Source organism: Cibotium barometz, chromosome 11, assembly GCF_041138505.1.
Source record: "Cibotium barometz isolate CiBa-2024 chromosome 11, ASM4113850v1, whole genome shotgun sequence".
Classification (NCBI taxonomy): domain Eukaryota; kingdom Viridiplantae; phylum Streptophyta; class Polypodiopsida; order Cyatheales; family Cibotiaceae; genus Cibotium; species Cibotium barometz.
In genome coordinates, this window is record NC_141056.1 from 5,859,372 (window position 1) to 5,873,588 (window position 14,217).

At 44.6% G+C, this 14,217-nt stretch overlaps 1 protein-coding gene across 3 annotated transcripts in view; it reads right to left on the reverse strand.

Moving 5' to 3' along the window:
- LOC147633688 (choline/ethanolaminephosphotransferase 1-like) overlaps positions 1–14,217 on the reverse strand; it is an 82,664-nt gene that overhangs the window by 55,866 nt on the left and 12,581 nt on the right. For 2 of the 3 annotated variants that reach the window (XR_015266897.1, XM_086804686.1), the window contains exon 1: positions 212–264. Coding sequence is in view for 2 of the 3 variants with exons in the window: in XM_086804686.1 (XP_086660812.1) it covers positions 212–223 (12 nt within the window). In the remaining variant the exon portion in view is untranslated. Of the gene's footprint in view, positions 1–211; positions 265–359; positions 370–734; positions 888–14,217 lie in introns of those variants that run through there. The other variant, XM_086804687.1, reaches the window with a different exon arrangement.

A 14,217-nucleotide genomic window follows, 5' to 3' on the forward strand; every position in this document is an offset into this window, starting at 1 on the left:
GCTTTTGATAGCTTATATTACAGACTATAAAACTTATTAAACTGGCATTGGAAACTGAAACCCCATATAAAATGGTTCTTGCAAATTGAAGATGCTGGGCAACTGGACTTACAATTCCACATATCAACATAAGGTGCCAAGCAACAATTTTCAAATTTCAAGTCCACAAAAAAGGCTAAGCTTGCCATGCAACACTTTCATTAACACTTACATAACTCAGCATAGCAGATGCAACAACGAACAGAAATCCTGTCAAAGTGATCTGAATTTCATAAACAGAAGTAGTCAGTGTGTTGAATATATTCCAGAGTCCATGAAAAACCTGACTTCATATACAAAGAAGTAAAAACAGAACTTACCATATTTGGCCTGATGCAGCAAAATCCAGCCCCGCAAACAGCCCAAAAAAAAGGAATGAGCAAACTTAGAACTTATTGAAGATTACGGTGCCTAATTAAAAGCAAAATTTTGAACCAAAACTGACTTGCCTAGAAAGTAAACTCCTAATGTGAAAATAACTCAGTTATTAACAACAATAGAATGGCTTAATATTGACGAGTTCAAACCATTAAGAAGCTGTCCAAGGAATCCAAAGAAGTATAATAGTCATCTTGGCACAAATCGATAAGTATGACACTAGCTTGCTGAGCTAGTGAAGCCTTTCTAATGATCTATTAACTACTGCAGAAAACACCCACAGTTTGTAACAATGGAAAAAGAACTTGAAGACTTACGGCATCCATAAAGGGAAAATCGTCACAAAGCGGCTCCAAAAAGGCTGAAAAACATATTTTGCCATGTATGAGAGGTCCACGCCACTGTATTTATACTTTTGTAAGGCCTCTATTCCATGTTTCCCTATGTAACCCATCCCGACAGCGTGTAGCCTGCAAAAGATAATGTGACAAGTCCAATGAATAAATTTTAATGAGATCAAATTACATCCAAGCTTTCAGATTCGGCGACTTTGACAGGGCAGCATGGAAAGAAATCCTATTCTTTATGGCATAAAACGCATATTTTATCCCAACTGGTATAGCTCTCACCATTCACTACAACTATTGATATCCATAATCACAAATTTGTACCATCCAGCCACAGCTCCAAAAGTATCACTATCAGGTCAAGCCAAAGACAAAGCCATGCAGTCTAGGATAAACACACAAGTCCTCATTAAGCCCCAAGCCTTTGGACATCCATTTCACCTCAGCTTAACGCAACCTCAAGATTAGGCTTGAACTCTCATAACTTCAAATATAATGTCTTCGTTTTAAAAGGTGACTCAGCTGGCCCAGAGGTCAAATGAATCACTAATGAGACATGAATGCTTTGCAAACTCGTGACTATGTCCGGGCCCTCCATGATGCACAAAGGCAGGCTTGGAACAGGGAAGCCTACGCTCGTATATATGTTAAGTGCCTGCTCAAAATAATGGCACAACATTTCAGTTCAACATGCCAAAAGTGGTAAACAAGATTTACAGCAGAGAGAAGGACATACAAAAATGACCTAAATATGATATGTGCAAGTGAGCACACCAAGCTTGTTTATCAGCAGACTCGGTTTATATACCTGAAGAGTGAATTTCAAAAAACATTTGACCACATAGCATGGGACCATGTCATGTAGATTCTAGAACACACGAATGCCATATAGGTACTGCTAAATTGAAAGCAGTTCACAGCTTGCTGACAAACACTCAGGCAGCAATTACCCTCAATACAAAACCCTCACAGAGTTTGAGGCAAGACACAAAAGCAATTCTTTCAGGTTCAGACCCCTCACTATTTGCAATCTTCTCACACCCAATACTCAGGGCACATAAGGACACAGCAGCAGATGAGGATATATCTCCAGAAAAGATTGCAAGTGGTGATATGACCATTCACCAATGTTGGACAGACTTCTTGAGATTGTGTACAACTTGGCCTTAGGGTCTCCAACATTCAAGCCAAGGCCGAGAATTTTGCTGCTCGTAAAGATAGAGCTCATGAAGATAGATAGGAGCTGGACAAGTTACAACAACCATCTCCCTCCAACAAAAGAATAGTTCACAAGAAGCTCTCTAGGAAGATATTTGGCTGGCCTTTGCCATGCATGCCTCTAGGCACTTAACTTAGAGTGCTTCAAATATTTCAGGAGAAAAAATAATAAGTTGAACCTGAGTAGGTAGTACAGCAAGCTAAAGGATCACCAAGGATGGCCAAGCCTCCTCGACTCTAAAACTATCATCAACTTTCCTACACACCAAGGAGACACTGAGTAGGTCAAGGATGCAAAGAAGATATAGTAACTACTCTATCCCAAAAAAGGAGGCATAGAGGGGATAATCTATCTTGGAAAACAAAGTACGTGAAGGTTAGCATCACCTAAAATTGGGATGGGATCATGAAAGAAGCATCTCAGTATGGACATGTATCGTGAATGCAAATTGGGCAGATAGAGAAATCAAAAATTTGTCAAACTAGGTTAGATCAAAAAAAATGTCCATGATTTGATAATGATTAACACTAATTAGAAATGCTTAGCAAGATAAGAAGCACAAAATAAACACATTCTTTATTAATCTCTCACAAATGTGAGCAAAGAGTACATCAATTTATAGCTCTCAAAAGAGCATCTAGATCCACATTCATCTCCTTGATTTTCTCCATCAAATCCTTGATTCTCTCAATCACCTAAGTTTCAACAATCGGCCTATGTGGCTCCATGATATCACCATGCCTCTACCTCATTCACCTCATCACTTGGAATCTACCTCTTTCACCCATTTAACTCTAAAAGCCTGACCCTAATAACGTTTAATTAAATAAAACCAAAAATATGCACACATTTTTGGAGATCTCTTGCATCCCCTAAATCATCAAACATCAAACAACCACCTATGTAACTATTTGGCCCTCCGAGCTCTTTTTCACATGAGGAACTCATGCCCAAACACATGGAAACAGGGTTCATTAAGCCAGCACAAAAAAAAAAGCACCAATCTTGGTCAAAAAGCAAGAAAAAGCAAAAGTCAACTATGTTGACCAAGAGCCGAGGGCATCATTTGAAAGAGGACATCGAACTGGATCATCAACCACCTATGTAACTATTTGGCCCTCCGAGATCTTTTTCACATGAGGAACTCATGCCCAAACACATGGAAACAGGGTTCATTAAGCCAGCACAAGAAAAAGCACCGATCTTGGTCAAAAAGTAAGAAAAAGCAAAAGTCAACTGTGTTGACCAAGAGCCGAGGGCATCATTTGAAAGAGGACATCGAACTGGATCAAAAAGCTAAAAGCCACTTCTCCAAAAAGCAGCTCTAGGGCCAAAAAGCAGCTCTAGGGCCTGAAGCTTCAAAAGCATAAATCAAGAACTTTGGCTATTTTTGACTATTATTAAATATTTAAAAGAGAAAAACAAAAGGCAAAGCAAAAAGGCAAAAGCAAGCATGGCCAAAAGCAAGATCCCTTTTCAAGTATATAAGGAGCTTGTACCCTTTTCAAGTATATTAGGAGCTTGTACCCTCTTGGAGATTCATAAAAATTGTGGAGAGCCTCCTTGGGAGATTTATTTTGTGAAGAGCTAGAGCATCATCATCATCTTTATCTCCTTCTTCACCCTTAGCCTCTGCCCCACCTGCAGCATTGCCACCGCCATCGTTGCAGAGCCACCGCCGCCACCACTATTGCAAAACTGCCGCCACCGGTGTCACCGCCCATTCCACCGGCTAAGACGCTCCTTCCACCAACACCTCCGCCACCCGGAACCACTTTCCGCCAACAGCACCACTGCCCGAAAGCCACTTCCGCCTGCCGCCTATTCACCAGACTCCGCCGCCTTAGTTGCGCCTGCACCGCCCTGTAGCACCTGATCCACTAGTTGCGCCGCTTCTGTACTGCCCGGTGAGTGCCGCCTTTTGCCTCTAGCAGTGCTACCTACACCATCTATCCACGCTGCCTACTGCCTCCAACAGTGTTGCCTACACTATCTATCCACACCGCCTGCAGCCTACACCGCCTTTTAAGGGTTGCCACCTACTCAAGGAACGCCGCCACCACCCTTGGGAAAAGATCCTTGTACAACGTGCACCATCTACTCTCAACATCTCTACCTCAAGTTCCTCATGGGGTTTTGGTGAGCAACAAGAATTTGATACATACCTTGGTACTAGTCTGGTGTAAGATTCTTGTGGGTCTTCCTATTGGTGTGCTCAAGCATCAAGGATCTTGTACCTTGTCGTCGACTCAGCACTGCCCTCATCATCAACATATTTGTTTGATATTGCATTTATTTGTTGTATTGGTCCTGGCTTGGTAAAGCCCCTGGATTGCTCCTGAAATAAATTCCTAAAAGTGGGTGAGCTCTGTTCCCCGCTCAATGTGGTGTATTGTGAAAAAAACCCCGAATCCCTCTTTCTCTCCCCTCTCTCTATCTATCTCTTGGACTAGTGGTTGAATCTGTCACTATACGCTCCATTGGGCTTACAGTGGTATCAGAGCAAGGATTTCTTTTGAAGAAATCCTTCTTGGGGTGACAGAACCATCTCAAGAGTAGAAGGAGATCAAGGGCCCCAAGAAGAGAACAACTATGAGGCCAATACAGAGCTTCTAGGAGAGAACCAAGGCCCGCAATCCGTTACACAAGGGCCCAAATGGTTGAGAACTTTATCAAAGACCAAGCCACCAAGGCTTACCTACGAACCAAAGGGATTAGGATCTAGAGCTACCCAATCCACTACTCATGGAGGACATAAAGAAGCCACCCCTATACCCGCTCTTCCAGATGCAGCTTCCTCGGGTCTTGCAAGAGAGAAGAAGGTAAAAGAGCCTTCAACCGGCAAAGCCAATTTTAAGCCAGGTGAGAAAAGCGTAAAGTTCGAATCCTTCTATGGAAAGATATTGGCATATATGCTATGAGTTATGCCACATATGCTATGAGTAGTGCCACATGTGAACATGGGCAAACCAAGGGCACTTTTCTCCCTTTGGGTTTTTCCCCTTGGATATTAGGTGTGAAAGGACACCACATATTTGTATTCTGATATTGTGGAGTCAACTCACTCACTCCACACATTGTATCTCTTCATCTTTCTTTGAGCATCAAATCCGTCAGTCTGCTGCGGAATTCCGTCTGTCACCTCAGCATTTCCAGCTGCGCTCCTTGCCACCCGTCCAGGCACCAGCAGCCCTTCACTGCCCCTTTTAGCCTCCAAAGGCACTAGTGGGGAGGGCTCCACCACCGCCCACCAACAGCGCTCACACCAAAGGAGGCGGCCCAGGGCAAAGCTCAACCCCACTTTGGGCTTTCGTGGCACAGGCCACTTTTGGGCAACATTTTGGAGCTTTTTGTCTAATACCGAACTAGATCCCTTCGAAAGCCGTCGCCCAAACATCTTCGCGCACTCCGACGCCGTCCCCTGCCTCCCATCGACACCGTGCCCAAGCCAGCATGCCATCGCCGCCTTGTGCCTGAGCCCGCCGTCGCCAACCCAAGTCGCCTGGTCTTCCCGCCGTTTGCACGTTGTCCACCGTCCACACAACTGTCAACCCCCAAGCTCCGCCGACAAGAGCAGAAGCTCCCCGCCTTCTGCAGCAACAGCAACCTACCTGACTCCCACAGCTCGCACCAGCAGCAACTCCCACCTGCAACAACACGAGCCTTTTGTACAGTCTCTAGCATTGTGGGCTAGAGGCTCATATTTGCCAGTAAAAGCAGTTTGAAGATGGCTGCACTAAAGCTGTATTGTATGTACCAGAGATTAAGAACTTGATGTCCGTCTCCTCTTTTGCTAAAAGAGGATATGCAGTCAACTTTGAGGACGACAGATGCACAGTGAAAGACCGTGAAGGTGGCTATGCATTGGTCACTTCCGGCACATTGTACTATGGGTTATATCAGCTTGACAGGTTTGACAGGAGAGAGAGCATGATGCTCATGTGGTTACCACTTTTACACCTGCCATGCATGAGGCAGAAGTGTGGCATGCCAGGTTTGGGCATGTGAATTATGGTAGTTTGATGCTATTGCTAAGGCATAAAATGGTACAGGATATGCCTCATGTAGAGCTACCACCAAAACATGTATGTGAAGGGTGCATATTGGGTAAGATGCACAGAAATGCATTCCCAAAAGATGGATCAACAAGGGCTGTCCAGAAATTACAGCTTGTGCCCAGTGATGTGTGTGGTCCTATACGGACACCATCTTTTGGAAAGCATCTATACTTTGTAACCTTTATCGATGATGAGATGGACTCTATCCATAAAAACAGCACATGGGATTTGTAGACTTGCCTTCTCGCAAGAAGCCCATTGGCACAAAGTGGGTTTATAAGTTGAAAAGAAAGTCTAATGGTGCCATTGACAGGTACAAGGCCAGGCTAGTGGCCAAAGGATATGCCCAGCAAAAAGGCATTGATTATGATTAGACTTTCGCACCTACTTCTTGTGTGGCCACAGTTAGTTGTGTTGTTGCATTGGTTGTCCATCATGGATGGAAAAAGCATCAGTTGGACATAAAATCAGCTTTTCTCAATGGGGATTTGCAAGAAGAAGTGTATGTAAATCAGTCCATTGGTTTTGTGAAGCATGGTCGGAAAAACAAAGTATGAAAAGCTTCGAAAAGCACTTTATGGTCTCAAACAAGCTCCTCGAGCTTGGTATGAGAAGTTACATACTTATTTGATCACGCAAGGATTTCGCAATAGTCCAACAGAGAGCACCCTCTTATGTGAAAGAATTGGTAGCTACAAGTGGTGCAAGACAAGATCGAACCATCATCATGGACCAACTTCAAGACCATGTTCAACCGGCAAATTTCGAGGAAGATGTACAAAAGGAATGGAATGAGGTAAAACAAAAGGTTGGTGAGAATGTGGCAACTTACCTGAATAATTTTTCAACCACATCATTAAAATTTACTTCTTATACACGTATTCCTCCACTAATGGAAATGCGCAAGCTTGTCAATGGATAGCAACCTAAGCTTTTGCAAGTAGTTTATATGGCAAGACCTAAAACCTTAGAAAAAGCACAAGACAAGGCCTTGCAAGTTGACGCCATATACATGCCTTGGATGGTGGGCAAATCAAAGAATGAGAATCAAGATTCATCCCAAAAGAAGAGGTTCAAAGGAGGATCTCCATCAAGGAACGAGCCACACGATAAGAAGAACAAGAATGGGGATAAACCTCCATTTTTCCGAAAGAAATTATCCCTCAAGCAACTTGAAGATTATGTCAAAGAAGGTAAATGTTTCCAATGTGGGAAGAAGGGACATATGGCTGTAAAATGTCTTGACCGACCAAATCAAGAAGCCAAACCGCCCCAAACTAGTGCATTGCCAAAAGAACTTCAACATCAGGATGATACACCACCTGAGAGAAGGCAACTTTTCAAAGCATGGGACAAAGTGGCAAACCAACCCATGCTTATCCATTTCGACGGTGGTGCTACCCACCACTATATTCATCCCCGAGTGGTTGAAGCCATGAACCTCCCTTCAAATAGATTCGGAGCTCCTATTTCCGCAGGTACCACCTTCGAGGGAATGTCAACAGAGGTGACTCCTATTTTGGGCAAGCTTCGCTTGGAGATTGGAGATTACGTGGATCATGAAAATTTTATTGTTGGTAAAGTTAGACATCATTGTGATGTGATTTTGGGCATGCCTTGGAACAAAAAGATAGATCCGGCCATTGATTGGGTTGGAAATAAGATTAGGTTTCCTTGTAGAGGCAAGAATGTAACTTTTGATGTAGGAGTTGAGGGGAATTCCATTCCACTCAGTAGTCATGTACAAGTTCCTAAAGTAAAACAAATTTCCTCGTACTTGATATATGTAAGAGATCCAGAGGAATCTGACAGTGATGAGTAACTCCCACCTCTTGATCGTAAAAGGAAAGATTTCCTAAAGAAGTATGAAGACTGTTCTTCCACGAGAGCTACCTCCAAAGAGACCAGAAGATCATCAGATTGATATCATGCCAGGAAGCTCACCTCCTAACAGACCTCCTTATCGTGTGAGTCAAGCTCAACAAGAGGAGATTATGAAGCAAGTGAACAAGCTACTGGAAAAGGGTTTTGGAATTTGGATCCATCCTCAGGTTTATGGATTATGTTTATGGCTCCCTTTTACTGGGATGGATTATTCTTTTTGGCTCCCTTTATTTGGGATGCATTGGACTTATGAAACTCATGATTCACATACCTTGTGTAGTGTTCTCTTGTCCTACATGCTCTCTTGAAGATTGTTTCTACCATGTGAGGTTGGAACAATAGAGAGCAGATGGAAGGGAACATGGGCACTTCAAAGGGTAGTGACAAGCACAACATACCCTGTGTAGTGTTCTCTTGTCCTACGTGCTCTCTTGAAGATTGTTTCTACCATGTGTGGGTGGAACATGGAAGGGAACATGGGCACTTGAGAGGGTAGTGTGAGTTGGTGGCCGAAATGCCTACAAACTATTGGTGGCCGAAATGCCTAAAAACTATGTGTAGCAGAAATGCTTATGGAACACCAGGTTATCTATACCTGCGAGTGATTGTTTTATCTTGTTAAGCCCACCTCTCATCCAAGGTGTGTGGTCAGAGTACCAACACAGAGTGCAAGTGGTAAAGTGGACATGACGGGACTGATGTCTATGCCAAGGGTCATGTCGACAGATGTCTTGTTGGCAAGAGACTTATTTTGTCTCGCCCATTTACTTGGGACATGGATTATGATATCTGGACTTATGGGACTGTTTTGTCTCACCCATTTACTTGGGACATGGATTATGATATCTGGACTTATGGGACTGATTTGTCTCGCCCATTTATCTTGGGACATGATTATGATATCTGGACTTATGGGACTGTTTTTGTCTCACCCATTTATCTTGCGACATGATTTTGATATTGGTATTATGGAGACGTATTTAGTCTCGCCCATTTCTTTGGGACATGGATTCTTCAGTTATATTGGATTTTTGAGACTCTCATCTCGCCCAATCGATGGGACATGATTATATCTTGAATATATGGCTCGAAGCTTAAAGTTGCGGACAACTTTTAAGAAGTTGGGGAGGATGTCACCAGCCTGGACATTTCCCAGTCTGAAAGGGGTCTGGTGGACTCCAGGATGTTTAAATGTTTAAATATGCATTGATGGTATCAACAAGTGTGTCAAAGGCCCTAGTCCCCCGAGCACCCGCCGCGAGTTTCAGGCAAATTATGGGGATGAATATGCTAACACCGGTGCCGTGTCAGCTGCCTGGCCAGAGCCCTCCTAGCCCCTTGGGGTTGGTTTTACACCTTCCCCATGCCCAATGCAAGAGTTCTAAACTCTGATCTAGGGTAGCCCTATGGGCTTGCCCCTTCTCTACATGCAAACCTACATGCCTACAGAGGTCTGGCATCCAGTTGCAAACCAAATACACAGAACATCTAACATCATTCCAAAGGGAGACTCACAGCACGGATTGGCACTGCTTCGTGTGCAAGACAATGCACACCTGACCTAGGACGCATATAGTGGCACCTTGGCTAACTCGTCCCGGACCGGGCTCACATGGGACCAGTTGCCACACTTGACGGAAGCTGCATAGCCTCCAAATAGTCCGTCAATAAAGCTGAATAGTTGTCGAAGAACTCTTTTGTCAAGCCATACCGCTTCGTGGGTCCCTCAGTCTTGAAACTTCGTGAGGAATTGTCTGTCTTCGGCCGAAGCCATGCTTGGAGCAGTGCAAAAGGATCTATTGTCGAATCATCACTTCAGCTTCATCAACTATATCTGGTTCCGCTTCGTCTTTCACTTCTGAAGAGATTCGACCTGCATACGGTTTTAGCTAACTGACATGGAACACATCATGCATAGTCCAACTCGGAGGTAACTTCAACTTCATTGAAACCTCGTTAATCTTTCTCTGGATGGAAAAGGTCCGAAGATTTGGGCATCGCTTGCCCACCTGCTTCAATCTTTGCTTCATGATCCGAAGATAAACCCAATCTCCTTCCGAGAACTTCATATCCCTTCAGTCTTTGTTGGACTGTTGAGTGTAGGCCTCCTGTGTTAGCCAACCTGCCTTTCACTGACTCCAAAATCTCCTAGTAAGACTCCGTCATTCTGTTCGCTTCAGGTACTGAAGACAAGATTCTAGTCAATAGCGACTGGAATGGTCTTCCAAACGCTGCTTCATATGGAGTCCTGTCAATAGCTGAAGCAAAGGAATCATTCAAAATAGCTTGAACTAAAGGCAAATACGATTCCCACTTACCTTGTTGATCGTGGACATAACACTTCAACACATCAAAGGCCAATTGGTTGTAGATTTCTCTATGGCCATCAGTCTATGGGTGAAATGCACTGGAAAAAATCAATTTAGTACCAAAGTTATCAAAGAATGCCCTTCAAAAATGACTGGTAAACTTGGCATCTCGGTCTGACACTATGGTCCTAGGGATCCCACCAATCGGGTGCCAATGTCGAATGAACAAATGGGCAACATCCTCAACGGTCACATTGGCCTTGCAAGTTGCAAGGGATAAGCATAACAAATTTGCTAAATCTATCAACGATAGTCATTACGCTTACCCAAACTGGGAGGCAAATTCATGACAAAATCTATGGATATATCTTGGAAAGGTCCTTCGGGAATTGATGAACACTATAACCCTCCAATCTTCTTCCCACAAGGAGCTTTCACTTTCTGACAAATGTCACACTGTTGCACGTGATTCTTGGCCAATAATATTACCTTTCTAACTTCTCCAGAGTCGAATTCATGCCTCCGTGACCACCACTGATGGCATCATGGGCGTCATGGAGAAGAGGTGACCTAAACAACTTCATGACACAAAGTCAACCTTTGTAGAAAAGCCAACCATCGCGTATCAAAAAGTAACATGGTCCTGTGGCATTCAATGCCTGTTCCCACTGTGTACCAAATTCCTCGAAATCCGCGTACATGTGCTTCATGTCATCTAGTCTCATACCAGCAAGGTCGAGTCTAGTGGTCTAAATCAAAGTCACTTGTCCCTTCCTACTCAAAGCATCGACCACTGGGTTGGCCTTTTCTCTAGAAGGTACTCAATCATACCACCAAATTGCTGAAAGATCTGGATCCAACGATGCTGGCGGTCACTCCACTGTGCACTTAGCATTGTCTGAATCCAGCGTAATGCCTGATGGTCAGTGCGAACCTCAAATTCACGGCCATAAAGGAAATGTTTCCAATGTTTCAAGGTCTGAATGACTACTAGGAGTTCCCGATCGTAGACCGAGTAATTCTTTTCCACGGGCAGTAACTTACGAGACATGTAAGCTAAGGGATGGCCATTCTGTTGTAATATACCTCCAATTGCGATGTTAATCACATCGGTGATGACCTAGAACGGCTCGTCCCACGAGGCAAGCCCTAGGCAAGGCGCTTCTAACAAAGCCACCTTGAGGTTCTTGAATGCCTCCAATGCTCGAGGAGTCATTCGAATCCGCTACCTTCTAGTCTTAACACCCTATAGTACATTGGTGAGATCCGCCGAGAGGACATAAAACTTGTCTATGTGGGTGGAGTATGCCTAGCATATACCCACAAAGAATCTAATGTCAAACGCAATCTGTGGTACTTTCCAATTGATCGTATCAAGTCGGATGCCCTCAGCACTGATAATGTATCCAAGGTAGTAAACCTCAAACAAATAAAATTCCGACTTCTTTTCATTGACGTAGAGCTCGTTGCTTTCCAGCAACTTCAAGACTTTCTCCACATCAATGTCATGTTGCTCAACGGTAGATGAAAATACTAGTATGTCGTCTAGAAATATGAACACACACTTTCCTATGAAGTCCCTGAACACACGCATCATCATGCAGTTGAGTGTGGCTAGCAAGCCAAAAGCCATGACAACAAATTCATAGTGGGCCCATTCCGTACGGAAGACTATCTTGGGGATGTCTCCCTCAACAATCCTCACCTGGTGATACCCACTCTTCAAGTCTAGTTTCGAGAACACCTTGGCCCCATTCAACCTCTCGAGAATGTAATCTATTCGAGGCATTGGAAACTTACTCTTGATAGTCAACTTATTGAGTGCACAATAATCGACACACAATCGAGAAGACCCATCCTTCTTGACAAACAGGATCGGAGCTGCAAATGACGACACACGGGGATATATGTCACCAATTGGCCGACCATTTGGTCCATTCCTTGTTTTTGCGTCTCGTTCACTTGAGGCCAGGCCGGTGTCTCATGTGAAGAGGCCAGTATTTTGCTGACATGGACGGGAGCCAGACTGGTGCCACCCGTATGTTAGCAGGATGGTGTCGTATGGACGGGAGCCAGATCAGTGCCACCCGTGTATGACCTGGACTGTGTTCGATCCATGGGACTGTCACGCCATGGAAGAGCCAGTATTCGTGCCGTGTTTCACCTATGGGACTGTCACACCATAGGGAAACTCGTGCCTGGAACTGTGTCTTACCTATGGGACTGTCACTCCATAGGAAGACCAGGTTTTTATGTTTTATGTCGTGCCAATTTTGTGCCGACAGATATTTTGTACATGTTCCATGAACGGGAGATATGTCCATGTTACTTTTTGCACATGCACACATATTTTGCATGTTTGAAACTGTTTTCGCATGACATGTATTCGTGTGTTTGCCTGCCTGACGTGTTACTTACTGAGCGGGGACGCCTGCCAGTGAGTCGTGAAGTCTGCCCTGTATTCTGACGAGTTTCAGTGCATGTGAACAGGTGGTAAGTATATAGTACATGTTGTTTAATGTTATTAAATTCTAACCCTTTGATTTATAAGGTTAGGGGTTCACACTTATTTAAAAGTGGGCACCCCCTTTGGGCACCCACTTTGGGGCCAAGGTGGGGAGCCTCACTTTTAAGTGAGTGTGGGGGTGGGCATGGTCACCTACCCCCACTAATCCCCCACATGCAAGCGTGGACAACACTAAGGTTATCTCCACATTAAATTTTATTAAAAAGAAATCTTTCTTTCAAGCGTGGAATAAAATCGCTTCTTGCGTTGGGCCATCACCCTTCGCTTCCTTCTCACGTAGACGACCGGCGACCAGCACTCCAGCTCCTCTCAGGCTACGCTGCCTGCCTCTCTACAGGCGGCTGAATATCATTGCTGGTGGCTGCGTTGAATTCTGCAGGGGGCTGCTTATGCTGCGCTGTTTCCTCTACGCCATCTCCTACAGGCTGTTTTCCCCAGGCGGCTGCCATATCCTCTACTGTACGGCTGCAGCCAGGCGCCTGTGTACAGCAGCCAGGAGCCTGTAAACAGCAGCCAGGTGCCCTTCCTCCCACTGGCTGGCTGCAACCACTCCAGCAGTAACTGTACCTACTTGCTGCAGGCTGTGTACCTTCTGTACCCTCTGCTACGACTGTACTCCCTGGTGGCTGCCCTACACCTCTCCTACGTTTGTTTTTCCACAAGCGACTGGCTGCAACAGCCTCTGTACCCTCCGTACTGCAGGCTGTACCTTCTTGTTGCAGGCTGTGCATTCTATAAGGTGGCTTTGGTTTTCTTTTACGGAGGTATCTGCCTTGGTGGTTCACCACGAGGCAACTGCTTCTTCATCACCTGGATGACTTCATCATACTCTGAGGATTGGTTTTTCTATCAACCATATTCAAGTAAGTGATTTTCAGATTTGAGTAAAGTATTATATGTTTAAATCTGGTAAAAGATTCGTCCCGCTCGGCCTACACCCGTTCGGTGCCGGGTTGTCCAAGCTATATGGGCGAACCTCGGTCCAAAGGTGCTGAGATCGGGAGAGCCAGGCGTTAGTACGAGAGCGCCTGTCTGTGCGTGGTCTCGGAACACCAGTGTGGCGCTCTCCGCGGAGTCCAATGAAAGCACAGGACCGTAGCGATTGGACCACACTAGTGGTCGATCTGCTTCGAGTTTTCTACATCGAAATTCGAGCCTATTTGTTTGGTACTGTTTTCATATGTACATGGACATTATCTGGTTCTCTGAACCCATGGAGCATTGTATTCTTTAAATACTCCCAATAAATATATCATATATTGAGGGGGGGGTCGGCCCGTTCCGGCCCCAGTGCTGGTGTCCATCTTTCCATTTCTGTTCATTTAAATTCAAGTTGTTTTAAAGTTGTCCATTTCATATTTGTGGTTTTAAAGTTGTGCTATTAAGCGTGTGGGTGTCCAACGGAGTCCTTCCCACTTGACGGGATCGGTTTCATTGGTATCAGAGCACGGTTGTT